The sequence below is a fragment of the Lissotriton vulgaris genome, chromosome 12 (assembly GCF_964263255.1).
Source record: "Lissotriton vulgaris chromosome 12, aLisVul1.2, whole genome shotgun sequence".
Classification (NCBI taxonomy): domain Eukaryota; kingdom Metazoa; phylum Chordata; class Amphibia; order Caudata; family Salamandridae; genus Lissotriton; species Lissotriton vulgaris.
Genome location: NC_141700.1, coordinates 108,985,139 through 109,012,912, shown reverse-complemented (window position 1 = coordinate 109,012,912; position 27,774 = coordinate 108,985,139). Strand labels below are relative to the sequence as shown.

At 49.3% G+C, this 27,774-nt stretch overlaps 1 protein-coding gene across 2 annotated transcripts in view; it reads left to right on the top strand.

The window, feature by feature from the left end:
• The window catches only part of GON4L (gon-4 like), a 421,863-nt gene that overhangs the window by 185,122 nt on the left and 208,967 nt on the right, over window positions 1–27,774 (top strand). For both annotated transcript variants that reach the window (XM_086947415.1, XM_086947414.1), the window contains exon 15: window positions 3,884–3,987. In XM_086947415.1, the coding sequence (XP_086803541.1) occupies window positions 3,884–3,987 (104 nt within the window). The remainder of the gene's footprint in view (window positions 1–3,883; window positions 3,988–27,774) is intronic.

Genomic DNA, 27,774 nt, shown 5'->3' with positions numbered 1-27,774 from the left:
CTCGAGGAAGGCGGCCAGCTGTTTGTTGACGGTCTTCTCAATGACTTTTGCAGGAAACGGGAGCAGCGAGATGGGGCGGTAGTTCTTGAGGTCGGTGGGGTCGCTGATGGCTTCTTTAGTAGAGCGCTGAGTTCGGCGTGCTTCCAGCTCTCCGGGAAGGTGGCGGTGTCGAAGGAGCTGTTGATGATGTCCCGCAGGTGGGGTGCGATGACAGCGTCGGCCTTGTTGAAGACGTGGTGAGGGCAGGGGTCGGTCGGAGATCCGAAGTGGATGGAGTTCATCGTGCGGACGGTGTCTTCGGTGCTGATCGGGGTCCAGGCGTGGAGGGTGGTGGTGGGGGCGGTGGTTCGGTCGTGGCGTGCGTCGGTTGAGTGCTGAAGCTGTTGTGTATTTCCGCGATCTTGTTGTGGAAGTAGGAGGCGAGGGAGTTGCAGAGGTCTTGCGAAGGGGTGATGTCGTTGTTTCCGGCGTTGGGGTTGGAGAGCTCTTTAATGATGTTGAAGAGTTTCTTGCTGTTGTGTGCGTTGTTGTCCAGTCGTTCCTTGAATGCAGTTTTCTTGGTGGCGTGGGTCAGTTGGTGGTGTTTCCGGGTGGGGAGCTTGAGGGCAGTCATGTTGTCCGGTGTTGGGTCTCTGCGCCAGGCTTTCTCGAGTTCGTCGGTAAACCATGGGGCTTTCTTGCTGCCGGGTCTGCTGGGCGGGGTCTTCAGAGGGGCGAGGTCGTCTGCGCAGTCGCTGATCCACTTCGTGAGGTTGGTGGCCGCTTGGCTGGGGTTCGTTACGCTGGTTGGTGGGTTCTTGCTCAGGGAAGTCGCGAGCTGGTCGGCTGTGATCTTGTTCCAGCTTCTGCGTGCAACCTGTTGCTGGTGGTGGTGGATCGTGGTCCTTCTGAAGTTGAAGTGGACGCAGCTGTGGTCCGTCCAGTGGAGTCCGGTGGCGTGGCTGAAGGCGATGTCCTTGCTGGATGAGAAGACTGGGTCGAGTGTGTGTCCGGCGTGGTGGATGGGGGTGGTCACCAGTTGCTTGAGTCCGAAGTTGTCCACCAGGGTGGTGGTGTTGCGGTCGTTGTTGTTCTCCAGGTGGAAGTTGAGGTCCCCGAGGAGGATGTAGTCAGCGGAGGGGAGGGCATGCGGGCTGACGAAGTCGGCAATGTCCTCGCTGAATTGAGTGCGTGGTCCCGGGGGTCTGTGGATGAGGGTGCCTCTGAGGGTGGTCTTGGGGTTGATGTGGATCCGGAAGTGCAGGTGCTCGGCGGGTGCGAGGGTGTCGTCGGTGTTGGTCGTGATGAGATGAGAGGATATGAGATTGGGAACAGGCAATGAAAGGAAGAGATTGTTGACTTTGAAATAAAGTGTGGGCAGTTTGCAGAGATACAACAGTAGGGATTAAGGCAAACATGCACATAACATAGATTAGATTGTACTCGGAGAGAGGATGGTAAGGAAGGAAGAAGGTCTTTTGAAGGAAAAGGAGAGTCAACAATCTGAAGTTTTAAATCAAGTTTATTTTATCATTGAGTGTTTTTAGGAATATTGTGGAGACTTTCTGAGAGAGCATGCACAACTGTAAAAGGAAACAACACCGTTTGCATGTGTAAAAATTATAATATGACTATGCCATGAGAACCCCAGTGTGTGTGTGTGTGTGTGCGCGCGCGCACACACACACACACACACACACACACACCCCCACCAGGTGTATAGAGTGAAATAAGTAGGGTGTCATTTTCTCATAAACCAATGTAAGGAAGCCACCAAATACGAATTTTGCACTTTAAATGTTTGTGCTTGAAAAGCGTTCCCATTCCTTCTCGTGACCAGGAGGGTGGAACGAAGAATATCAGTCTGTTTTAGCGAATTTATGTAAAGTAATGCTTCTAAGGGCAGGTAGCACTAGGCTGCCTCCACACTGAGCACCCACAACAGAGGCACACTAATGTGTTAGAGCCTGCATCAGCTGTTATTCATCCTTCATGCAGCAGCAATGATGCACACGTAAAAAAAGGCCCTGCCTAGAAACGTCCTCACCTGAGCAATCGAAATTGCAACCCGCCTTTTACACTTCCCATCTCCCACCGCTGCAGTGCTCAGGAAGAACCAAGCAATTAGCAACCCCTGCCCAACAAGAACAAATGTTGGCTGCAAAAGGTTCATGGATTCAATGTTGCCACTTGGCAGAACCCCTGTTTCAAAAGCCTCCAGAGTCTTGTGTTTGAGCTGTGGAAAGTGTAAACTTGCACCCTTGATAAAACCACTCTTGTCCACTTAAATCCAAAGAAGGACAGGTAGTAGGGCATGGCGAACAAGAACATGCACAAGTCAGCACGTACGCAAAAGGTTTGCAAAGGTTAGGGAAAAGCTCCACAGACAATGATGTACAAAATTATCAGATAGTTACAAAAATGGCTGAACTCGTGTTTGTATCATACAACCTTTTCCTCACAACAATTTCTTGTTTCCTGGACATGCATTGTGCAGCAGTCTATCCTTATTGTTTGAACTAGCCACTGTCTTTCATAACATCCATATTTCCTGAACCACCAATGTTCAGCCCTCTTTTGGTGAAGCCTTGATTCCAAGGTGCTGCTTTCTGATTCCTCTTGTTTTAGTTACTAGTGTGACCTCTGCTTGCTTTCAGCCAAACATTCTCAGTTTTCGGTTCTTTCAGGATTAGCACTACTACACTCTAGCTTCTTGTCTTCTGTCTTCTCTAGATTCTAGCTGTTACTTGTTTGCGTGTTACTGCATGATCACCAAGATTTGTGGCCGCTGCTGGCATGGAGGTGGTCTCGCTCATCCAGCATGAGTATTCTCTTTTAGAAGATCACCAAAGATATCTGCTCCAAAGAGGCTGTCCCTGTATGCATGTCCTACCTGTGGATATTTTGCAGACAGTCTGTGTAACAGCAGTTCGGTTTGAGAAACGTACTGAGTTTCAGTATTACTGTGTCAAACTCCGTAGTGCTTTAGCTCACATCTTCTTTGGTATAAATGTTATATGCCCAGAGTGTTAGTGACTGTCATTTATGAGCTGTGACTTTTCGCTACCTTGGGGATTCCCATGTTGGATTCCTCTTATCCTCTGTCCCCCTATGTGATCCTGGGCAGCTTTGTTAACATTATTCCTTTCTAGAGGGCGGACGTTTTTGTGACTTAAGTGCTCAAGTTATAGTGTCTTCAGTTAACTATACCCGATGAATTTCAGTCTTTTCTTCCCACAACTCTGTCACTTTAACCTAATGTTTTGCCTTTACTGACAATTCATTCATGGGCCGCTTCATGTCGAGTATACTTGCTTGTCTCTTGTGCCATGATCGGTTACTCTTTATTTCTTTGCTTCACCTGCTTGAGTTCATTAGTGTTTGAACTGGAGGGCAATTTATCTTCTGCAAACCCCCAAACAAAGTGATCTTCTTCATCGCAAACTGTGTACTCAGACAGGTTTCTTTGTTGTCACTGTGCGCCACTTGACTGCAGTGTTAGTCTCTGTAAAGAGGTTTCTGTTTTTCTCTCGTATAAAGTAAAAGAAGACTAACATTCAATCATTCGAATTTTTGTTTTGGGGGTTGTGTGGAAGAGGTCTTTGATTTTGGTTTCATTTATGCTCCTTCCTGCTTCAGGTCACCAGTTGGTGACAAATAGGGTACTGCACACTCTCAGAAATACTGACTCCTAAAAATAATGTTGTTGTTATTAGAGATTATTGGAATTTTGTTTGTGATTAATTGCTTGTTTTATCTCTTAGCTTTGCAATGTCGTAATTTAACGCAAGAAAAGGTTTTTATGCTGCTAACTTGTCAAGTTCTATGTTTATATACAGAATACTAGTTCATTGCCTCCAACACATGTTTAAGCAGGCTTGTGTAATGTGCCTTCTCTCTCCAGTTTGAGGAAGGACCTGGCATTCACACCCGAAACGATGACGAGGAAGAGGATGAAAGCAGTGGTCAAGAAGCCTCTGGAAACTTCAATACCCCTGACGCAATTCGGTAAGACGTTGTTCGTTAAGTGAGTAGAATGCAGCTGCTTTATATTGATCAATTCACACACTATAATATAATACTTATACAAGGTCCTCCTAAAGAGTAAGGGCTCGCGAGAGTGAAATATAGCGATTGAAAAGTGCATTTTTGCTGTGTACAACATATATACATGTGGCTGCTGGGTACAATAGATTGTTTTGAAGTCCACACCCATGAAACGAGTTTTGACATCCACCATCAAGATTCTTAAATACACTGTCCACATGTTATTTGTCGATGTTTCGACTCCTCAACATAGGCATTTAGAACAGGGTCATCATCAGTACGAGAATTATCTGAAACTGAGACACCGAAGGATTGGGCCATAAATTCCATCAATCAAATAAATGTCAGACAGTTTGTTCTGGACCAACTTCAAAGTAGATATTTGGCATGCCCTAATTTTCTTTGGACATTGAAAGTCCCATATATGTAGAAGTGTCACATCGTTCCTAAGGACCACCTCAAAATTTAGTTTGCACACCCAAGGTATTCAAAAAATGATAAAGCTGGATATGACAATATACCATTGTTGCACCTACAATGGGGATGCATTCAAACAAGCCTCAGATTGCTTCAAGGAAACCAGCATGGGGTGATATTGGGTCCGACCTTTTAAACCAGCGTGAGCATTGGATGCATTAATCATCCGAAGTGAAGTGAGAGTGAGAGGCCCCTTTCAAGGCAAGCTCTCTATTTGGTTTGTGTGAATTCTAATGAAATGCTGCCTGTGATTCGCTATGTTGAGGGGTCGATACATCGACAAATAGCATATGTGGAATGTGTTTTTAAGAATCTTGATGGTGGATGTCGACACTCGTTTGATGGGTGTCGACTTCAAAACAATCTATTGTCCCTATCAGCTACATGTATATATGTTGTACATAGCACAAATGCACTTTTCAATCGCTATATATCACTCTCACTGCACCGTCACTCTTTAGGACCACCTTGCATAAGTATTTTGTTATACTGTGTGAATTGATCAATATATTCATAAATAAGATGTGCATAAATAAATGCAGAAAAACGCATAGCTGAAATGCACTCATTTGAGAGTTCTTTCTACTTTCCGTGAAATAACACTATTGCCATGGTAGTCAAGACCTACACTACCCCTATGGGGACCATAGGTTTAGTTATTGTCCAGCCCAGGTTTCTGGGTTGCTCCTTTTTCTATTTAAAAGGCCAAATGAAATAGGCAAAAGTATTATGTAGGTGGTTTATTTTCTAGTCATGCAGTAAATCTCTAAGTGTTAGGGTTTTTAGGATTTAATCGTTAAAAGAAGCCTTGTATTATCGGAGTACGACTACTCCTTGTGTGTTGATGGAGAAATATGCCAGATCATGTGCTGTGTGTTAAATCTAAATTCATTTCTGTTAAATCAGAAAAAATCCATTCGTGAAACCCTTGTCGTCGAAACTGGCTTGACCTACCGGATATAGGTTTGAATTAGGGCACGGTCAGCTCGCCCTTCCATACTTTGAAGTTTGATAAATTGATTACCACTAATTTAATGGTACTACAATCTGTTGTTTACGCTGCATCAAAAAATTGCTGAAACGTGTGGTGAAAATTAGAGATGGGCGAGTGAAGAAATTAACAGGGCAAGCCAAGGTAAGGGTCTGTCTGGGCTCTAGGAGCCTGTGCACTAGCCAAGCCCTAAAATGATTTCACATGTAAATAATGCAACGAACATCATATCTTCAAAATGTAAACAGCTTTATTTCTTTAATATTGGGGAAGCATGTCACTCTAGTGCATCAGATTATATCACTGCAGGTTGCGGCATTTATTAAAAGTTTTTAAACATGAATGTGTAAACATCATATCACCCACCCGGATGACTATACCATTAGTGCACAAAGAGTTGAGGTGTTAAAGGCAGAGAATGCTAACTCAGCTTTTCACGCCTTTCAAATACCAACAAACTGAGCGCTGTTAAATTAGGAAAAAGATAATCAACTTACTTGTTAGTGCTCAGAAAAAACAAACTGCTCCACTTCGCGCTACAATAAAAACAAGTTACTAACAACTGCTGAGAGTAGAGTAGACCAACAAAAATCTACTTCCTTTTGCCTTCAAAGGTTTTGTAGTGTAAAGTTCACTGTAGTACTTGTCAATACTAATGGATCTTTTCCATTCCCTTCCCTTCCTTCTTTTTACTATTGCCCCCCTTTCATGGTCTTCCACCTCTAATTTAGCACCTGAATAGGTGATTCAGCTGAGGTGGAGGAGGCCGGACCTGTGAAAACGAAGGCCCTGCCCCAATCATTGAAATCACACAAGACGCAATCCAAGAAAAGACCAGCCCTGCATATACTGTGCCTGAACTAAAGAGCCTGAGTTGGCCTTATAGGTCAGAGGCCAGCTAGAGGCTCCATCCCCAGGGTACACGGAGAATGTGTGATTTGAATCTCTGAGGTCTGACCTGACTAGTCTAGAAGCGGCAGTACATGTTAAAGACATTTTTAACCTTTTTTAGGTTGAGGCTACCTTCGCACTGTGTAAGCAGTGGGCGGAGCCGAAGATTTTATGTTGTGTAGTATGGGGGCTTGAACACGCCCCTATTCTCCATTGGCTGGCCTCGTAAATGCTGGCCAGCCATTGGAGGAGAGGGGCGTCACTCTGCTCTAGCCCCGGCTTGAGCAGATTCGGGGGCGTTTTTCCGCATCCCTCACTTCTGGTTCTTCATTCCACATCCCTCATTCTTTTGTCTCATTCCGCATCCCTCACTCCTAGTTCCTCATTCCGCATCCCTCACTTCTGGTTCTTCATTCCACATCCCTCATTCTTTGGTCCTTATTCCACATCCCTCACTCCTAGTTCCTCATTCCGCATCCCTCCCTCCTAGGTCCTCATTCCGCATCCCTCACTCCTAGTTCCTCATCCCGCATCCCTCACTCCTAGTTCCTCATTCCTCACTCCTAGTTCCTCATTCCGCATCCCTCATTCCTTGGTCTTCATTCCGAATCCCTCGCTCCTAGTTTCTTTTGCTTCCATCCTCCTTGGGGTGAGACTGCCTGTTTTTTTAGGTCAATTTGCCCTGTAGGTGGGTCAGGCAGTTGCAAACTCACAAAGCACCTGGGAATACGTTTCTGTATCTGGGGGAGCTGCCCTTGTTTTTTCTTGCCTCTGTTCCCTGCTGCTATTCGTTTTTTTCTTGCCTCTGTTCCCTGCTGCTGTTCCCTCCTTCTGTTCCCTGCTTCTGATCGTTCCCTGCTTGTCATAGTTTTTATCTTGCCTCTGTTCCCTGGGGCGTAACTGGGCAGAGATGGGCGTGTGGCTGACCTAGACTGAGGGATGTCTGTGTCTGTGTCTGTGTGTGTGTGTGTGTGTGTGTGTGTGTGTGGCTCTGTGTGTGTTTGTGAGTGTGGCTCTCTGTGTGTGTGTGTGTTGGGCTTAGTGTTCGTGCGGCTCTTTGTGTGTGTTGGGCTCTGTGTGTGTGTGGCTCTTTGTGTGTGTTGGGCTGTGTGTGTGTGTGGCTGGCTCTGTGTGTCTGGCTCTGTGTGTGTGTCTCTGTGTGTGTGGCTCTGTGTGTGGCTCTGTGTCTGTGTGTGTGGCTCTGTGTGTCTGTGTGTGTGGCCCTGTGTGTCTGTGGCTCTGTGTGTGGCACTGTGTGTTTGTGTGTGTGTGGCTCTGTGTGTCTGGCTCTGTGTGTGTATATGGCTTTGTGTGTCTGTGTGTGTGGCTCTGTGTGTGGCTCTGTGTGTGTGTGGCTCTGTGTGTGTGTGGCTCTGTGTGTGTGTGGCTCTGTGTGTGTGGCTCTGTGTGTGTGGCTCTGTGTGTGTGGCTCTATGTGTGTGGCTCTGTGGCTCTGTGTGTGTGTGGCTCTGTGTGTGGCTCTGTGTGTGTGGCTCTGTGTGTGTGGCTCTATGTGTGTGGCTCTGTGTGTGTGGCTCTGTGTGTGTCTCTGTGTGTGTGTGTGACTGTCTGTGAGGGTGGCTCTGTCGGTGTGTGCGTGGCTGTGTGTGTGTGTGGGTGGCTCTATGTGAATGACTCTGGGTGGCTCTGTGCGGGTGGCTCTGTATGTGTGTGTGGGTGGCTTTGTGTGTGTGTGTGTGTGTGTGTGTGGGTGGCTTTGTGTGTGGTTGCAAATGCAATAGGTCTCGCATTTGGGAGAGATTAAGCTATTGGCATTCTGACCTGACTAGTCTAGAAGCGGCAGTACATGTTAAAGACATCTTTAACCTTTTTTAGGTTGAGGCTACCGTCGCACTGCGACTGAGCCGAATATTTTATGTTGTGTAGTATGGGGGCTTGAACCCGCCCCTCTTCTCCATTGGCTGGCCTCGTAAATGCTGGCCAGCCATTGGAGGAGAGGGGCATCACTCGGCTCTAGCCCCGGCTTGAGCAGATTCGGGGGCGTTTTTCTCTTTTTTTTAAGCCCCGCCCCTTTTCTAGTGGTGGGCGTTACACCCTCCCTCTCACCGAGGTCCCAGTCTGACCTAAACACGCCCCTCAATCCAAAAAATTATGGGCGTTTCTCCGAGCCATTTGTGAATGACCTCGGAGAAACATGGTGGTGTGGAGCGCTCCTCTCTTGCCTTCCGAGATCTAAAGGCAAGAGAGGAGCGCTCCACACCACCATGTTTCTCCGAGGTCATTCACAAATGGCTCGGTGAAACGCCCGTCATTTTTGGGCGGGGGGGGGCTGGCGTCACTGCTGTCTGCACCCCCCCAACCCCTCCCCCCCTTCTCGCCATTCTTAATCTAGGATGCAGTGGCAGGCAGCTTGTTTTACGACTTGTGCCGTGATAAAAACGCATAAAATAAAAAAAATTCAGTGCGATCACACCTCAGTGAGCTCCAGAATCGTAAGAACCCCCGGTCACCACAGTGAGCACCAATCTCCACAGAGAGCCCCTGGCTCAGGTAGAGTGGCTTCCCCCGCCCGAGATTTCTCGCAGGGAGCCCCGATCTCCCCAGAGAGCCCCCTGTCTCCCTCAGAAAACCTCCAGCTTCCCCAAGTCTCGCACCAGGCGTCTCCCTAAACATAGGGAATGTCTTGTTAGCCACAGCTTTGAGTCTCCGCGTCGACTCAAGATCCTGTGATTCTGGGCAACTCACCTAATCTCCTCGTGCATAGAAGCAAAACAATTGGTGCTCATGCAAAACGCTCTAATGCCCTTGGACTGAGTTCGCTCTACATAAAAATGCAAAAAAAATAATAAATTCTTCAAATGTACTTGTCACAAAATGATTTCACTGTAATGAGGGTTATTTTACTGCACATTTTGCGAAATCACTCAATTCATTGATAACGGGGTACCTGGCTAATTCAACGTGTTTTATGCGTTAAATACATTATATAATGTATGTAATACATTCTTTAAAATCAGTTTTCCCAAAACCGGATTTTTATAAATCATGGTTTTGAGGAAAAAATTCCTTAGATTACAATTTCTCTTAGCGGCTCACCACCGTCTGGAAATAAATGGCTAACGCTGTAATCTGAAGTAATGTGTCATAGGACGAAAACATTATGCAAATGAGCCTCAGATGCCGTTTCACGAACGCCCCCCTCTGCCCCCGCACAGACAATCACCTCAAGGTTTAGCGGTTACAAAGCTGTGCCTGGGTAGGAATGCCCAGTGGGCGAATGCATGTCGGCAGACACCTGTATTCAGCACAGTGCAATGGCTTGACACCCAGCGGGGCCTGCTGAGCAGTCCATCCTTTGAATGTTGGTGAGGCAAATTCAGAGGGAGAATGCAGGATGGAAAATAACCTGCAATGGTCAGATGAAGAGAGAAAAGCTAGGATATGGAAGAAAGAGGCCTGAGGGGGAATCAAGACTAGGCAGCCCTGGTAATAAACAACCCCTACATCACAGGGAGCCCCGATCACCCCAGAGAGCCCATTGTAAGACGCCAGCCTCCCCAAGTCTCCCACCAGGCGTCTCCCTAAACATAGGGAATGTCTTATAGCCACAACTGCAGACTTGGGAGCTTTGAGTCTCAGCGTCGACTCAACATCCTGTGATTCTGGGCAACTCACCTAATCTACATGCAAAATAATTGGTGCTCATGCACAACGCTCCAAAGCCCTTGGACTGAGTTCGCTCTACATAATTTTTTTTTTTAAACATTCTTCAAATGTACTCTTTACAAAACGATGTCACTGTCATAAGGGTTATTTTACTGCAGATTTTGCCAAATCACTCAATTCACCGATAACAGGGTGCCTGGCTAATTCGACATGTTTTGAATTTTTTTATAGTAGTTTTGAGGAAAAGATTACAATTTCTCTCCTAGAGACCCACCAAAACGTTGCATATATGATCCGATTAACGGATAGCATAGGTCATAGGGCTAAGAGTTGTGCCCTGCATTTTCTTTGCAAAAAAAATGCGAATGTCTATAAATAGATGCTTCAATAACCTGCGATGTACGATAAAAAAGAACGCAGCAAAATTATGTTTCGAATTTACCTTCCAGCCAATTCGTTCACATTTTATGTTTAAATAAACGTTTGCTGCTGACATCTACTTTTATCTGAGGATAACAAATTGAATTTTCACAAAACTAATTTAGCCTTTCGTCTTTTATGGTGAGTTAATTCCCTTCCATTAAATTGAGTGCTATTTCTTAGGGCAATTGCCGAGCAGAAAGCAGTGGATACCAGAGACCTGCAAAGGGCTCAAGATGCGTACGGTGTGTCTATATACGGTAATATATACTGTAATTCGATTACACGTCACATCACACATCTCTCCAAATAAGGCCCAAGTAATCCTGCTCTACTGGCAGTAAACAAGTCAAGGACATTGAGGAGACCCGATTTATCACAATTTTATTAGGTTTTATTAAGGTCTGATTTTTCAGCTCAATTCAGCCATTTCCTTGTCTCCACACCCTGAAAAAGTCCCACAGTTATTAAAAATACCATGCTACGTAGCGCTGCATGAAAATACTGGGTGCTGCGCCGAGCAATCGGGAGAGAATTGTGCAGCGTCGTACTTACTAATATTATTTTAAAATGCGGTGTTAGCGCAACACTAAAGAAATATGCCACGTCACCAAGGGCAGAGAGTAGTGTCTTCCATCAGATTTAAACTCGAGGCGCTCCCTCCAGGGCAAATGTTTACAAAAGGGGGAGGGACACAAAAGGTGGAAATTACACCTTGTGCATGCAAAGGTCACTGAGATTCAGCCGGTCCTCTGTCTGTCCCCGGCTTCATGTCATGCCAGAAGAGCCCATGTAGGCACAGCATCAATGCCAGCATTTCTTCATTCCACATCCCTCACTTCTGGTTCTTCATTCTGCATCCCTCATTTTTTGGTCCTCATTCTGCATCCCTCACTCCTAGTTCCTCATTCCGCATCCCTCATTCCCCATCCCTCATTCTCCATCCCTCACTCCTAGTTCCTCATTCCGCATCCCTCACTTCTGGTTCTTCATTCCGCATCCCTCATTCCTTGGTTCTCATTCCGCATCCCTCACTCCTAGTTCCTCATTCCGCATCCCTCATTCCGTGGTCTTCATTCCACATCCCTCACTCCTAGTTCCTCGTTCCGCATCCCTAACTTCTGGTTCTTCATTCCACATCCCTCATTCTTTGGTCCGCATTCCGCATCCCTCACTCCTAGTTTCTTTTACTTCCATTCTCCTTGGGGTGAGACTGCCTGTTTTGTTAGGTCAATTTGCCCTGTAGGTGGGTCAGGCAGTTGCAAACTCACAAAGCACCTGGGAATACGTGTCTGTATTTGGGGGGAGCTGCCCTTGTTTTTTCTTGCCTCTGTTCCCTGCTGCTATTCGTTTTTTTTCTTGCCTCTGTTCCCTGCTACTGTTCCCTGCTTCTGTTCCCTGTTTCTGATCGTTCCCTGCTTGTCATAGTTTTTTTCTTGCCTCTGTTCCCTGGGGCGTAACTGGGCAGAGATGGTCGTGTGGCTGACCTAGACTGAGGGATGTCTGTCTGTGTGTGTGTGTGTGTTTGTGAGTGTGGCTCTGTGTGTGTGTGTGTGTGTGTGTGTTGGGCTTAGTGTGCATGTGTGTGTGTTGGGCTTAGTGTGCGTGTGGCTCTTTGTGTGTGTTGGGCTCTGTGTGTGTGTTGGGCTCTGTGTGTGTGTTGGGCTCTGTGTGTGTGTTGGGCTCTGTGTGTGTGTTGGGCTCTGTGTGTGTGTTGGGCTCTGTGTGTGTGTTGGGCTCTGTGTGTGTGTTGGGCTCTGTGTGTGTTGGGCTCTGTGTGTGTGTGTGGCTCTTTGTGTGTGTTGGGCTCTGTGTGTCTGTGGCTCTTTGTGTCTGTGTGCGTGGCTCTGTGTGTCTGTGTGTGTGGCTCTGTGTGTGTGGCTCTGTGTGTGTGGCTCTGTGTTTCTGTGTGGTTGTCTCTGTGTGTCTGTGTGGTTGTCTCTGTGTGTCTGTGTGAGTGGCTCTGTGTGTCTGTGTGAGTGGCTGTGTGTGGCTCTGTGTCTCTGTGTGTGGCTCTGTGTGTTTGTGTGTCTGGCTCTGTGTGTCTGGCTCTGTGTGTGTATATGGTTTTGTGTGTCTGTGTGTGTGGCTCTGTGTGTGTGTGTGGCTCTGTGTGTGTGTGTGTGGCTCTGTGTGTGTGTGTGTGGCTCTGTGTGTGTGTGGCTCTGTGTGTGTGGCTCTGTGTGTGTGGCTCTGTGTGTGTGGCTCTGTGTGTGTGTGACTGGGTGTGTGGCTCTGTGTGTGTGTGGCTCTGTGTGTGTGTGGCTCTGTGTGTGTGTGTGGTTCTGTGTGTGGCTCTGTGTGTGTGTTTGTGGCTGTGTGTGTGTGTGGCTCTGTGTGTGTGTCTCTGTGTGTGTTTGTGACTGTCTGTGAGGGTGGCTCTGTCTGTGTGTGGGTGGCTCTGTGTGTGGGTGGCTCTATGTGAATGACTCTGTGGGTGGCTCTGTGTGTGTGACTCTGTGTGTGTGTGTGTGGCTCTGTGTGTGTGTGGCTCTGTGTGTGTGTGTGGGGGGGGCTGTGTGTGTGTGTGTGGCTCTGTGTGTGTGTGGCTCTGTGTGTGTGTGTGTGTGTGTATGTGGTTCTGTGTGTGTGTGGCTCTGTGTGTGTGGCTCTGTGTGTGTGTGTGGCTCTGTGTGTGTGTCTCTGTGTGTGTTTGTGGCTGTCTGTGTGGGTGGCTCTGTGTGTGTGTGTGTGTGTGGGTGGCCCTGTGTGAATGACTCTGTGGGTGGCTCTGTGTGGGTGGCTCTGTATGTGTGTGTGTGGGTGGCTTTGTGTGTGGGTGCAAATGCAATAGGTCTCGCATTTGCGAGAGATTAAGCTATTGGCATTGTAATTGACAATGCCATTTATTTATATGTTTTAAAAACAAAAACATAAATTAAAATAATGTCATGAGCAATGCCAATAGCTCTAACTTTAACAATGCGGAGACCATTGCATTGTAAATGCTTGTTTTTGTTGTTGGTTTTTTTACAGTTTTATAGAATACAAACTCACCTCTAGGTACTGGAGAGCTTTACATGAGCACCAGATACATTATACAAGGTCAGATTTTTTTAGGGGGGGGCATGAGATTAAGTGATTTGCCCAGAATCACAGGATGTTGAGCCAACTCCGAGACTCAAACGTAATTTCCCAGGTTCCGAAGCAAAAGCAGGAAACCACAGAAGGTGCACACTATTTTTTCCCTTTTTCTGAAATGTATCTCTCACATCTGTTGGTGGCCATAAGATGTGAGATACGTTTCCAACAAAGGTAAAAGTAGTGTGAAAACATGGCTCTGTGCTGATGGTGTAATGTAGCCAGCCAATGCACTTTGTCATCCTGAGAAGAATTAGTTGGAGTCCACAGGGGATGAAAGGTCACTTTGGGAAGGGCCAGGCTCGCCTGCTTTTGGGCTTGAGGGTCCAAGAATACCCTGAATCAAGCCAGAGCTAGGCGTTCGGTTAGAGCCAGGCTTGAGCTTACAAGTGCTCACCCACCTCTAATGAAAAGCTTTACATCCACCATATGTAGTAATGTTATTATGTCAAGGCAAGAAGTTTTTCATTGCAGAAGACATTTTGGGTGTTGGAGCAGGAACTCGTCTATGTACCCCATGGTGTTACAGCAGTGTAACTTATTAGAAGTTGTGGGAGGAAGATTTTGTGAGTTTTGCAGCTGGAGTATTTTTATTTTTGTTGGAATAGTATGATTATTATTTGCTGGCTGCCGAAGACATATTTGCTTTCTGGACTGAAGAGTTGCATGAATTTTTGGAAAGAAAGTCACATGCTGTTTGGGGCAGTGCAATGGGCTAGTATTGGGGCATTTGAACTCTTCTGGGGTATCTAGAGTGTTTAGTTGTGCCATTGAGACGTGTGTTCCCAAATTGGGTGGCGAAGGGTACATACAGGCATCATGGATTTAGAATATTTCTGTTATACAAAGCTCCTAGTGTGTGGCTTTCAGTTTCCTCTTCCCTCCAAATTCCACCTCTGGCAGAAGAAGGAAAAGCCTCATTAACCAGATTGGAGCTCTTAGGGGCCTGCCATATGAGGAGTGAGCACAGCAGGAGTATCAGCACAACTACACAGATTAAGGGCGAACAATTGAAAACAGAAGTTGATGGGACTGAGCCAAATGGCAAGTGAGGGCAGAGAATAATAGCATGCACCAGAGGATGCACACACACATGGGGGATCTTCAGCAATTGAGGGAGTTCATAGGGGAAAAGATAGTCTCAGTAATTTGGTCTCAAAGAACAAATCTCACTAACTCGGAATCTCCCTTATTTTCCCGATATCCCTTTCCTGCAGTATTTATTGCAGGTGAGTTTCACTTCTTGAAACACCAGTTTACTCTTGCACATTCTGATGTCACGAACAAAGAAATCTTTTTTTTTTAATGTTGTTGAGGACAATTCCTTGAATATCACTACAATTCATTGAATATCACTCCTTTGGACAGATGGCAATGAAATCTTTGTGACCTAGGCACTCTAGGCAATGATGAGACTGCTGAAGTGGCATAAGTAAGATTTCAAAAGACATGTCTACTTGGAATGATCAATGCAAAAGATAATATTTGTACTGGGAAAAAATCCTAAGCATATCTTTTACTGATGCCTGACTTGAGAGGTATGAGTTCGAGGCAGATGGTAAAACATTACAAGATAAGGTAGGGTTATACAGGGCCCTGGAGACCATGTTTCACAGGGGATTAAAAACACAACAGCTGCAGTGACACTGCGTGGCTGCTGCGGTGAGCAGGAAATGGCATGGGCAACTCTGTGGAGGCTGAGGAGTCACTAGGTTCAAATTGTGAGGGGTAGATAAGGTCGAACAGTATATGTAACCACCTATGGTCACTTACGCCAGCATGGTGGCCGTGATTTACATGAGTGGACAGTGCCTGCGTGTCTTGTGTAGTGGAAGGGTATAGATCAGGAGAAGAAAAGCGAAGGAGAACACTGAATAATATCTGTGACCGCTGTCACAACATGGTGGCCGTAGTGTGCAGAAAGATGTGTGTTAACGATGTGAAGTGGATTGGGGACAGAAAACAACAGTGACTCTGATGTGCAAGAAGGTGCAGAGACAGCCTAAGGAGAGGATGTGGTTGAGATGAAACTGATCAGAAGCAGAGTAGGGGTATGCAAAAAGACTTAAGAGTGCTGCACAATATGCATTTGTGTGACTATCGAAAACAAAAGCAGCAGACTTAGGGGCTGATAGCAATATGGCCAATTGTTGGGGACAAAGAAGAAAGCCTGCAGGCTGCATTGAGTAAACTTAAGTTAGGAAGGGCACTGTTTGAGTAGCATCTGCAGCACACCAGTAATGATGCTGACATGAAGCACATTAAGTGGGGTCAGCAGGAAGCAGCAGAATGGGCCAAGTCAAGGGTTGCCAAAGTCAGCTTGCACTATACAAGCAAAACTTCCCTTGGCCTTTATATGAGACTGGTTGGTCTTAGCATAGTGAGTTGTTTGTTGAGATGCATAGGGGCACGTAGTAGGGAGTTAATTTTCCTGTGTGAGTGTTAAAAATAATTTTTTTGCATGGTCTCTTTGGAGGTCAAGGGACTTATCGGGGGTTAATGGCATGCGGATTGAGTGTAATGGCATAGCAACTAATTTATCACTGAGGACATGGAAATTCAGTGGACTATGGATGCACTGAGGTGAGTCATGGCTTTGCCGATTGTTGGGAAGGGCGGTAATATTATAATAATTATTATTATTATTATTATTATTATTATTATTATTATTTAGAGGTTTTCAGAGCGCTTTACATATTGTGAGCCAGACGGTAAAAACACAGGGACCCCAAAAACATAGCAGTATAGTATATACACAACATATAAGTCAACATATGGGGGACTTCAGGAAGATAAATCTGGGAAGACAAAAAACACCATACTGTGGAGGCACAAAAATTAAGAAGAGCGCAGGGAAAATAGGGCAGTAAGGAAAGGGAAGATAGTGGTCAGTTAGGTTGATAAGGAAAGGGAGGGTAGGGCAATAATTGGAGTGGGTTGGACAGGGATTATTAGGGCTGAGGTTTGACGACGGACGGGGGTGTAAGGGAATGCGAGGGTGGTAGACAGGGAGGGGGGAGGTGATGAGAGAAAGGGCGGGTAGGGCAGGTCGCGGGGGCGGAAGCATCTACGGTCGGACAGTGGTGGCCGGTGTAGGGGAGCAGATAGGGATTAGGGTCCCCAGTATTTATTGAGGAGATGTAGTTTGAGTTCTTTTTTGAAGCTAGAATAGGAAGGGTTGCATCGAAGTTTAGTAGGCAGGGCCTTCCATATGCAGGGAGCATTGCCGGAAAAGGATAGAGACTGAGTGGATTTCTTTTTCAGAAGGGGGGGGGGGATAAGAAGGAAGGAGTTAGTGCTTCTCAGGGATCGGGAGCAGCCGGCTTTACTAAGTTTGTTAGTGAGATAGGATGGTGTGTTCTGATGGAGAGTTTTGTGTGTAATGCAGGTCGTTTTGTAAGTGGACCTACCTTCAATGGGGAGCCATTTAAGGGTTTTGAGGGCAGGGGAAATGTGGTCGAATCGTTTGGAGTCTGTGAAAAGCCTCGCTGCAAGGTAGAGAACAGATTTTAGAGGTGCTAGGTGGCTCTTGGGAATTCCAGTAAGAATGGCATTGCCGTAGTCAATTTGAGAGAGTACAAGGGATTGGACAGCTAGTTTGAAGTCATCTCTTGGGATGAAGGGCTTGATTTTCTTCAGGTGGGGAAGAGTGAAGAGGGCCCCTTTGGCAGAATTGTTGATGTGGACCTTGAGGTTGAGGAGGTTGTCAAGGGAGATTCCTAGTGATTTGACTGAGTCGGACAGGGATAAGGAGCAGTTGAGGGCATTAAGGTCTGTGATCCAGTTCTGAATGGGGAGCTGATTGTTTTTTGTGGAAAAAAGAATAATTTCGGTTTTTTGGGGGTTAAGTTTGAGGTGGTTCATGTGGAACCAGGCTTGTATCTTGATGATGGTGTTATTGAGGTGAATGATGTTGGCATGAGTTTTAATCTTATAGTAGAGTTGGGTGTCGTCGGCGTAGAGATGGTAGTTGATCCTGGCTTGTTTGAGAACGAGTGTAAGGGGTTCAATGAAGAGGTTAAAGAGAGAGGATAGATCCTTGCGGAACTCCTAAGGAGATGGGGGTAGGGTTAGATAGGAAGTTCTGAACTTTGATTTGTTGAGTGCGGTGTTGAAGGTAAGAGACAAGCCATTTGTGTGTCATGCCATTTAGGCCGAATCTATCTCTAAGAATATTAAGTAGAGCAGAGTGATTAACAGTATCAAACACTGTAGAGAGATCTAGGAGGATCAGAAGGCTAGATTCGTTATTGTCGAGTGAGTGGTGGATGTCGTCTACAATGTTAAGCATGGCGGTTTCCGTACTGCATCCTCTCTTAAAGCCAGATTGGAAGGGGTCAAGTAAGTTAAAGTGTTCAATGTATCTGAAAGAGACACGTTCGTGATAGATTCCTTACCTTAGAATATCCCCAGGCGTCAGACTGGATCCGGAAATGTTTGCGTAGCAGTACCCTTGTGCGTCGGTAGGCGTCGTCTGCGGGTCCGTCGTCGGCGTTGTGGGCGCCGTGATGACGTTGTCGGAGTACTTAGACGCCGCCTCCGCGTGCTGACATCAGTTCTTCTTTTTTCCGCACCAGCAAGCGCAGATCTGGAAAAAGCAGTACATCTAGTCACTTTTTGACTAACTTTTTGGATCATTTTGATCATCTTTTCGAAGTCGAACGACTCCGATCGGTGCCATAGGGATGCCTGGATTTAAGCACTGGGAGGATTGCGACCGCACGATGTCGGTCACGGATCCTCACCGTTGGTGTCTACTCTGTCTCGGTGCCGACCACGACGACAAGACCTGCCCCGACTGCCGGGCCCTGTCTTCAAAAGCCAGGCAGGAGCGGTCCCGCAGGCGACTCGAACTCCGGCAGTCGGCCCGCGCCGCGAGAGGTCCCGGTCCCACGGGAGGTCGAGGGACAGGTCGCGGGGTCGGAGCCACCACAGCTCCGAGAGTTGGCACCACTCCTCCGGGTCGAAGTCGTCGTCAGGTAAGAAACACAAGAAGTCGAAGAGGCGTCATCGCTCGTCTGACTCCCCATCTCTCTCCCCCGGACCCCCCCCCCCCCCCCCCCCCCGGCGATCGCGTGACACAGCCGGGGGTTCGGGTGGCACCGTCGGAGTAGCGGGCGCCGCGTTCAGCTCCACACCCTCCGGTCCCTGGGCGAGACGTGACGCCGGAGGAGATCGAGCGCTTCCTCATGGCCATAAGGTCCCTCTCTCCTCCGACGGGCTCCGCGGGGCCTTTGGGCCCAGCGGACCCATCTGGGGCCCCTAGCGGGTCGGGGGCTTTGGCCCCTAGCGGGTCGGGGGCTTTGGCCCCTAGCGGGTCAGGGGCTTTGGCCCCGACGCCGTCGAGTGCTTCGGCCCCGACGCCACCGGTGCCGTCGGGCCCGGCGCCGCAGGGCTCCACGGTACCGACGCCGCCGGCGCCTTCGGGCCCAGCACTGCAGGACCCCACGGGACCTGCTTCGAGATCCGGGTCATCGCCGGTGGACCTTACGACCCCCCCGGCGTCGGTCCGTCAGGTGTCACCTCCGGCGCCATCCTCGGGCGGCGCCGTCCCCGATGCCTCCCTCGCTCCGGTTCCGGCGTCGGAACGGCGCCACTGGGCGCTGCTTTCGACGCCGCTTGGGGAGTTTAGCTTCTATGAACAGGCCTCATCGTTTGATGACCCTGACTATCAGGGGATGGGTGACGAGGAGTATTGGGAGGGGTATGAGGACCCTCTGACCAGAGAGTGTCAGTCTCAAGAGGACTGGACAGGTGGACTTGGGGATGCCAGTGGTCTGGACACATCACCAGACACTGGTTTTGTCTTACCTCCTACCGTGGCTTCGGAGGAGGGGGCAACCTACAGCGTGGTGTTGATGAGGGCTGCCAAGGCCTTGGGCCTTGAGCTCCCCGTCGCGGCCGTGAGGACTAACCTCCTCACTGAGGTTATTAAACCGCAGTCATGCCCGACCGAGCCTCTGCTGCCGTTTAATGAGACCTTGTCCGGCGTTCTTTTGGGCACTTGGTCCAGGCCCGCTACGGGTTCGCCCGTAGATAGGAACGTGGCCAGACGCCACCGCCCGGCCCCGGGCGACCCAGTTTTCCTGTCCACCCACCCCACCCCCGAGAGCCTTGTCATCCAGGCTTCCACTTCCCAGACCGCATTCCCGTCACCTCCGCCGGACAGGGAATCCAAGAGGTACGAGCAGTACAGTAAAAAGATCTTCTCCCCCCTTAGTCTGGGACTGCATGCCTCTTGGGCCGCTACATCCACTCTCTGTGGGATACGGTTGCGGAAGTGCTGCCAGAGTGTCCGTTGGAGGTACGGGCCAAACTCGGCCAAGCCCTTGTGGAGGGCCGGGATGCAGCCAAATATTCTATCCGGTGTGGGCTGGATACTTCCGACTCACTAGGTAGAGTGATGGCAACGACGATGACGATTAGACGCCACGCCTGGTTGAGGTCCGCCAACTTTTCGGCCGATGTCTAAAACACACTGATGGACATGCCGTTTGATGGCCGTCGCCTTTTTGGCGACAAGGCAGACCATGCGCATGAGCTCTTTAAGGACTTCAGGGCTACGGCCAAGTCCTTGGGCCTCTCGGCCACGCGCCAGCAAATGGGTGCCTTTCGCTCCTTTCGTGGGCAATGAAGGGGCGCCCCCACACGTGCCACCAGCCACCCACCGCAGACTAACATCCAGCGCGGTGGCGGCCGTGGAAATCGCCGTGGAGGCGGTCGGCGACAACGGCGAGGCCAGTCCACACCCTCCCCCGCAGCATCCGCCTCTAAACCCTCCTAGTCCGTGCTTTTCGGCCCATGTGACGCCAGTGGGGGGCAGGGTTCGCCATCACCACTCTCACTGGCGCACTGTCACTTCGGACAGGTGGGTGCTGCAGATCGTCCGAAGGGGCTACTCCCTCCCCTTCGAGACGACTCCTCAAGCCATGCCACCGCAACACCACCGCGTATCGGGGGATAATTTGCGGCTTCTGCAGGAGGAAGTTACGGCCCTCTTGGCCAAAGGGGCCATCGAGCGCGTTCCTGGGCCAGAAGTAGGACATGGTTGCTACTCCCACTACTTTCTGGTACCCAAGAAGGGCAAAGGGGGCCTACGCCCTATCTTGGACCTACGGAACGTCAACAGCTTCCTCCGGAAGCAGAAGTTCAAAATGCTGACTCTGGCTCAGGTCTTAGCTGCCCTGGACCCGGGAGACTGGATGGTAGCAAATGACTTGCAGGATGCCTATTTCCACATCCCCGTCCTGCCGGCCCACCGGCGCTACCTGCGGTTCACGGTAGGCCACGAGCACTTACAGTTTACCGTGCTCCCCTTCGGCCTTACAAGCGCCCCACAGGTGTTCACGAAAGTGATGGCGGTGGTCGCAGCTCATCTGCGCAGGTTAGGGGTTTCAGTCTTCCCCTACCTCGACAACTGGTTGTTAAAGGCGGGCTCGCCCCAGACAGTCGTCCACCACCTTCAGATGAAGGCAGACCTCTTGCACGACCTGGGGTTCTCCATCAATGTGCCGAAATCACACCTGTGTCCCTCTCAAAAGCTCCTTTTCATCGGAGCGGTTCTCGACTCGGCGCAGTTTCGGGGTTACCCACCCCAACAGCGGGTTCGGGATATACATGCTCTGATACCAATTTTTCAGCTTTTATCCCGAATTTCGGTCAGGTTGACGCTGCGGCTTCTGGGGCTGATGGCTTCCTGCATCCTTCTGGTGCATCACGCCCGTTGGCGGATTTGGGCTCTGCAGTGGGACCTGAAGTTTGTGGGCCCAGCATCAGGGCAACCGGTCCGACCATGTCCTGATCTCGGAGGGCACTGCCAGACAGCTGCAGTGGTAGCTCACGGACTGCGATTGGGTCAACGGCAGATCCCTCTCCCTTTCCCAACCGGAGCACGTAGTTGTGACGGACGCGTCCCTCCAGGGCTGGGGAGGCCACATGGGAGAGGCGGAGATCAGAGGCCTCTGGTCTCCGGCAGAGTCCCGGCTCCATATCAACCTTTTGGAGCTACGGGCGATTCGTCTAGCACTGAAGGCATTTCTCCCCTCTGTCCGGGGGAGTGTAGTGCAGGTGTTCACGGACAACACCACCGCCATGTGGTACTGCAACAAACAGGGCGGGGTGGGGTCGTTGACCCTCTGCCAGGAGGCTCTGCGCCTCTGGCAATGGCTGGAACATCAGGGCGTGACCCTGGTGGTTCAACACCTGGCAGGTTCTCTGAACGCCAGGGCGGACGAACTCAGCCGCCGGTGCATGATGGATCACGAATGGCATCTGAACTCGGACGTGGCGCAAGGTCTCTTTCTGCAGTGGGGAGAGCCTTGGTTAGATCTATTCGCCACCGAAGAGAACGCACAATGTCATCAGTTCTGCGCGTTGGAATTTCCAAGGCGGCACTCGCTCTGAGACGCTTTTCGTCGCGAGTGGAGTTGCGGTCTGTTGTACGCCTTTCCGCCTATACCACTTCTGCCCAGAGTGCTGAAGAAGATCAGGCGCGACCGGGCACAAGTCATCCTTGTTGCTCCGGACAGGGCGCGAAGGTACTGGTATCCCGAGCTACTCAGTATGCCAGTCGATCCCCCGGTTTGTCTGCCTCTTCAGGAGGACCTTCTGTCGCAGCAGCAGGGGACGGTCCTCCACCCGAACCTGTCCAGTCTCCACCTCCATGCTTGGAGATTGAGCGGCGATAGTTGAGGCCATTTGACTTGCCTCCTGAAGTCTGTAACATCATTGTGGCAGCCAGGCGTCCCTCCACAAAGTCGGTATACACCTGCTGGTGTAACAGATTTGTGGCATGGTGCACAGCAAAGGCTGTGGATCCTCTCTCTGCCCCTCTTTCTGAGGTTCTTCTCTTCCTTCTTTCTCTTGCCCAGCAGGGCTCTGCTCTGGGCACTATCAAGGGCTACCTTTCTGCTCTTTCAGCCTTTTTGAGGCTGCCTGATCAACCTTCTTTGTTCAAGTCCCCTATTGTTAATCGATTCTTGAAGGGCATCACACATACGTTCCCTCCTGTTCCCTTTGTGATGCCTCAGTGGGACTTGAACTTGGTTCTTACTTTTCTGATGTGCGCTCCCTTCGAGCCACTTCACAATTGTCCTCTCCACCTTCTTACTTTGAAGACTGCCATGCTGGTAGCCATCACCTCTGCCAGGAGAGTGAGTGAGCTCCAGGCTCTATCCTGTAAACCTCCTTTCCTTTCAGTCCATCCGAACAAGGTTGTATTGCGGACAAGGCCCTCTTTCCTGCCCAAGGTAGTCACAGCCTTCCACATCGGGCAATCCATCACCTTGCCCAGCTTCTTTCCGCCTCCGCATCCCTCAAGAGAGGAAGAGAGGCTCCACCGTCTGGACCCACAACGTGCGCTCTCTTTCTATCTTGATCGCACACGCCAGATGCGAGTGGATGACCAACTCTTTGTTGGTTACGTGGGCGCTAAGAAGGGAAATGCGGTACACAAGCGGACCATCTCGTGGTGGATCATATTGTGTATCCAGGCGTGCTACTCCTTGGCTAAGAAGGAACCCCCTGTTGGGCTGAGGGCTCATTCCACTCGAGCCACGGCTACTACTACTGCCTTGGGCCGAGGGGTGCCCTTGCAGGACATTTGCCAGGCAGCTACGTGGGCCTCGCTGCACACGTCTGCAAGACATTATTGCCTGGACAGCCAAGTCCGGAGGGATGGCTTTTTTGGCCGTTCCGTCCTCCAGGACTTTCTGGTGTGATTATTGGTTCGCAGACCCACCACCGGGGTTGGTATTGCTGGGGTATCTATTCTAAGGTAAGGAATCTATCACTAACGTGTCTCTTTCAGATGCACAAGTTACTACTTGTGTAACGATATATCTGAAAGAGACATTAGTTAGTGATAGATTCCTTACCGACCCACCCATACTCCCCGTTCTGCGAACCGATATCTAGAGTTAGGGTCATCCCCTTTCAGGGCCCTAGTTTCAAGGCACCAGTGTTTGTTTTTAGCATAGCTCTGCTTTTCTGGCGCGGAAAAGCTGTGTCTAAGAACTGACGTCAGCACGCGGAGCGGCGTCTAAGTACTCCGACGTCATCACGGCGCCGACGACGGGCGCGGAGCCGCAGACGACGCCTACGGACGCGCAAGGGTACTGCTATGCAAAAATTTCCGGATCCAGTCTGACGCCTGGGGATATTCTAAGGTAAGGAATCTATCACTAACTAATGTACAGATATATCGTTACCCAAGTAGTAACTTGTGCATCTGTCTAGTTGGAGAAGGACGCAATTTTCAAGGGCTTTAGAGAGAAGGGGGAGGTTGGAGATGGGACGGAGATTGTTGAGATCATTTGGGTCCGCCAGTGGATTTTTGATATTGGGGGTAATTTATCCAAGTTGCAGGGAAGAGGGGACACAGCCGGTGGCAAGGTAGGTGTTGATAATAGCAGTCCAGGGAAGGGTGATGATATGTTTGAGGTTTTGGAAAAGTTTGGAGGGGAGTTGGTTTTTGGTGTGGGAGGAAGGCTTAAGTTCGGTAATGATGTTGAAGACTTCTCTTTCAGTGACAGGCTGTAAATTAAGCCATTCTGCATTATTTTTAAGGAGAGTGTTAGGTAGCTTAGGGTCCAGGAGAGTGTGGGGCAGGGAAGGTAGAGGGAGATCAGAGTTACGATGGGTAGAAGCGGGAGTAAGGGGAGTTATGATGGAGGGGGGTGGGGTAATAAGAGATGTCAGGAGTGGTGGTAGGGATCACAGTAGGGAGGAAGGATTGCTCAATCGTTTTAATTTTGTCAGAGAAAAAGAGAGCTATTTCCTCACATCTAGTCGTCGAGGCTGGTGGGACAGAGGGAACAGAAGCAGTTTGATTGCGTACGATGTTGAAAAGTTCTCTAGGCCTGTTCTTTGCTCGGTCTAGTTGAGTCCTGAAGAAGGAAGCTTTTTGTCTCCAAATGTGTTTTTTGTATGACGACCTAGCAAGTCTGAGGCGGGCAAGGTTGGAAGGGGAGGGATGCTGTCGCCAAGATCTCTCCGTCTGTCTGAGTGTGCTTCTTTCCTTATTTAGCTCTGTGTTAAACCAAGATTTTGAGGGGATATTCTTTTGGTTTTTGAGTTTGAGCGGGGCTAGTATGTCAAGGGTATCAATGACAGCTTTGGTATAGTGTTCAGTTAGCTCGTTCGCATTGAGGGAGGGGGGATGGCGAGAAGTTGGGCATGGAGGTTAGATTCAAGTACGCCGGGAGGAATGTGGCTAAGATTTCTGGTCAGTTTCATGGGTTTAATAGTTTTGGTGGGCGGGGGAAAGGTATGGGTAGTTATGTGGAACAGGATGAGGTGATGGTCGGACCAGTCTATGGGAATGATGTTAGATAGGAGGGCTAGATCCTTGCTAGTAATGATAGTGTCAAGGATGGCTCCTTTGGCATGTGTTGGTGTTTGACAGATTTGTTTGAGTTCATTCATTTCAAGAAGGTTAGAGAGGAGGGAGATTGAGGGATCTTTGCTATCATTCCAGTGGAGGTTAAGATCTCCCAGGAAGATGTTTTTAGAAGTGGAAATTGAGGATTGGGTAAGCAGGTTAGATAGCACGTCAATGAATGGGTGGGGATTTCCGGGAGGATTATATATATTGTGAAGGCGGATGGGGTTGGAGCCCTGTATTTTGAGTTCATCTGCAAGGTATTCAAAGGAGGAGACTTCGGCGTTATTGATAAGGGAGAGCTGTGGTTCGTCTTTGACGATGTTAGCTACCCCCGCCTATCCTGATGGGTCTATCTTTCCTAAGGATGGAGTAACCCGGGGGCACGGAGAGGTCAAGAATGCTTGCAGAGTGGATATTAAGCCAGGTTTCAGTAAGAAAGGCGATTTTAATGGATTCATTAAGGATGGTTTCAGAGATTTCTGTGGCATGTCGTGCCGCGGAGCGACAGTTAACTAGCATGCAGGCGAGGGGTTTGGGAGTAGGTTTGGGAGAGGGGAGGGTGTGGATGGTGGTGAGATGAGGAGGGGGTCCGGGTGAGGCCGGTGAGCGGAGAGTACGACTCGTCCCCAGTATAATGGGGATGTTTGCAAAGGGGGGAGGCGTATACACGGTGTATGAGCAGGGAGGATAGGAGTTAAGAAGGCCAGAGACCTCCCCAGGGGAGAGGGTGCAAGAGGTGCGGAGTGGTCTCCGCGCTCGGCACAGCAGGGGAGTTGTTTTCCGCGGTTTGGAGGTGGGAGGGTTTAAAAGATCCGTGCTAGCAGCGTTTCTTCGGGCAGTGAGGTTGTTGGATTTGAGGTTGTAGAAATCGTTCCAGAGTGTTGAGAGATCTCTCGTTAGAGTGGCAAGGTAATGTTCGATGTTGCGAGGGGAGTGTGAGAGAGGAGTGTGGGGGAAGTAGGGTGTGGGGAGGAGGAGGACAAGAGGAGTTCAGAATTGGCAGTAGATGGTGGTCTTTCCTAGGGGGGGGGCAGTGAGCAGGTACACGGGGGAGGCCTGTTTTGAGGAGGAGATGAGCGGAGACCGGCAGGAGAGCAGGGAGGGCTGTAGTTGTAGGAGAGGAGGAGTGGCATGGCGGGGTAGGGTGGAGAAGTGAACTCTGGGGATAAGGAGTTAAGAGATAAAGGGGTGGAGCAGTTGCGTGCGGTGTAGGGGTGATGAGGGGGATAATGGGAGCGGAGATGTTCTGAAGAGGAGTGGATAAGCTGGGAGAAGGGGGGTGCGGATAAGTGTGATTGAGAAGGTGTAAGGATGAGTTGGGAGAGGAGGATTGGGGAGGGGGAGGAGGATGTAGGGAGGGGGGATCTGGGTGGGGAGAAGTATGATTCGGAGGGTGTGAGTGTAAGTTGGGAGGGGAGGAATGGGGAGGTGGTAGCGGCGGAAAGTGAGGTGAATCTAGGTGGGGAGTAGTGCGATTAGGTGGTTGTGAGGATGAGTTGAAAGAGGAGGGGTGATGGAGGGGTTGTGGGAGGAATGGACGGGTAGACTGTGTGGAGAGGATGTGAGTCTAGTGGGGGTTGGGGGATAGAGGGCTGGGTGGGGGGACTGAGCGAAATGGGGGGGGGACTGGTGGGCGGATTGCTTGCGAAGGGGATTGTGAGTGGGGGAGTGTGGCGCGGATCATGGGGAGCAGTGGGGTCCAAGTGGGGAAAGAGGGGGTTGGAGACAACGTATGCGCTGTCATAGGAAGTAGAAAGGCCTGGCAAGGAGGAGGTGGGTTGGGGGTGTGGGGCCTGTGGGGAGAGAGGAAGTTGAGTCTGGAAGGTTATTTGCAGTGTTGGAAATATGGAAGGCCATGGACCGGAAATGGAGTTAGAAGGTATTGAGATGTGGAACGCCCGCTTGAATGAGGATGTTCCCCGTTTTAAAAATGGAGATGTTGATTTCCCCACAAAAGGTTGGTGATGGAGTATTGGAATGTTTGTGGCCATGGGGTATGATGGAAGTTTTAGTGATTGGGAGGTGTTTTAAGAAAATGTTTTTCTATTTAGAGGGGCCTTTGGAATAGAAAATGTAATTAGTTTTAATAGGGGCGGTAAGACTGTAATAGTTGTCAACTATAAGTGTTTCCGGATTACTAAGGAGATTGTGTCAGAGTTTTTTCCTTGCATTTTTGGAAAGTTTAGGAGGGTAAGGGATGGACCAAGATTTGGGACCGTGTTTAGATAGAGAAAGGTCCTGGGTGGGGGAGGGGATAGTGAGAGGAGGCATATGGGCAAAGGTGGGGGAGTAGAGGTGGGGGAAAAAGTCGGAGGGAGAAGTGAGTCGTGCCGGGAGGGCAGAGGGTCGAAGCTGAATGGGAAGGGGAGGGATAGGCCGTGAAGAAGAAATGGAATGTGGTCACAGGATAATGAGTGAGAGAGGGGCCAGAGTCAGGAGAAAATAAGTCTAGTAAGTGAGTACGACGGAAGAGGTAGTCAGACGGCGATCAGAGTTAGTGGGATAGGCATATATGATTAGTTGTGCGTTAAATTCTTCATGCAGTTTTGTATGGCCTGCCGTAGACCGTCCAAGTGTGAGGATAGGGGATAATAAGGTAAAAAGATAGAGGGGGGATAGGTAAATAGGTGACGAGCTGTTATAATAGCAATATGAGGCCACGGACAATAGTGCAGTGTAAAACACCAGTCATAATTCATAAACAATCAAAGCTGTCAAAGAAGATCACTATAAAGTTGTCACTAGGAGGTCATGGGCAGTTAACACAAAATAGAAGTGGCAGTGATAAAAATATATAAAACATATAGGGGCTAGGAAGGAGAGGTAGCATACTGGTCAAATAAGAGAGCAGACACTGCTGAGCCGACATTGCTGGGTT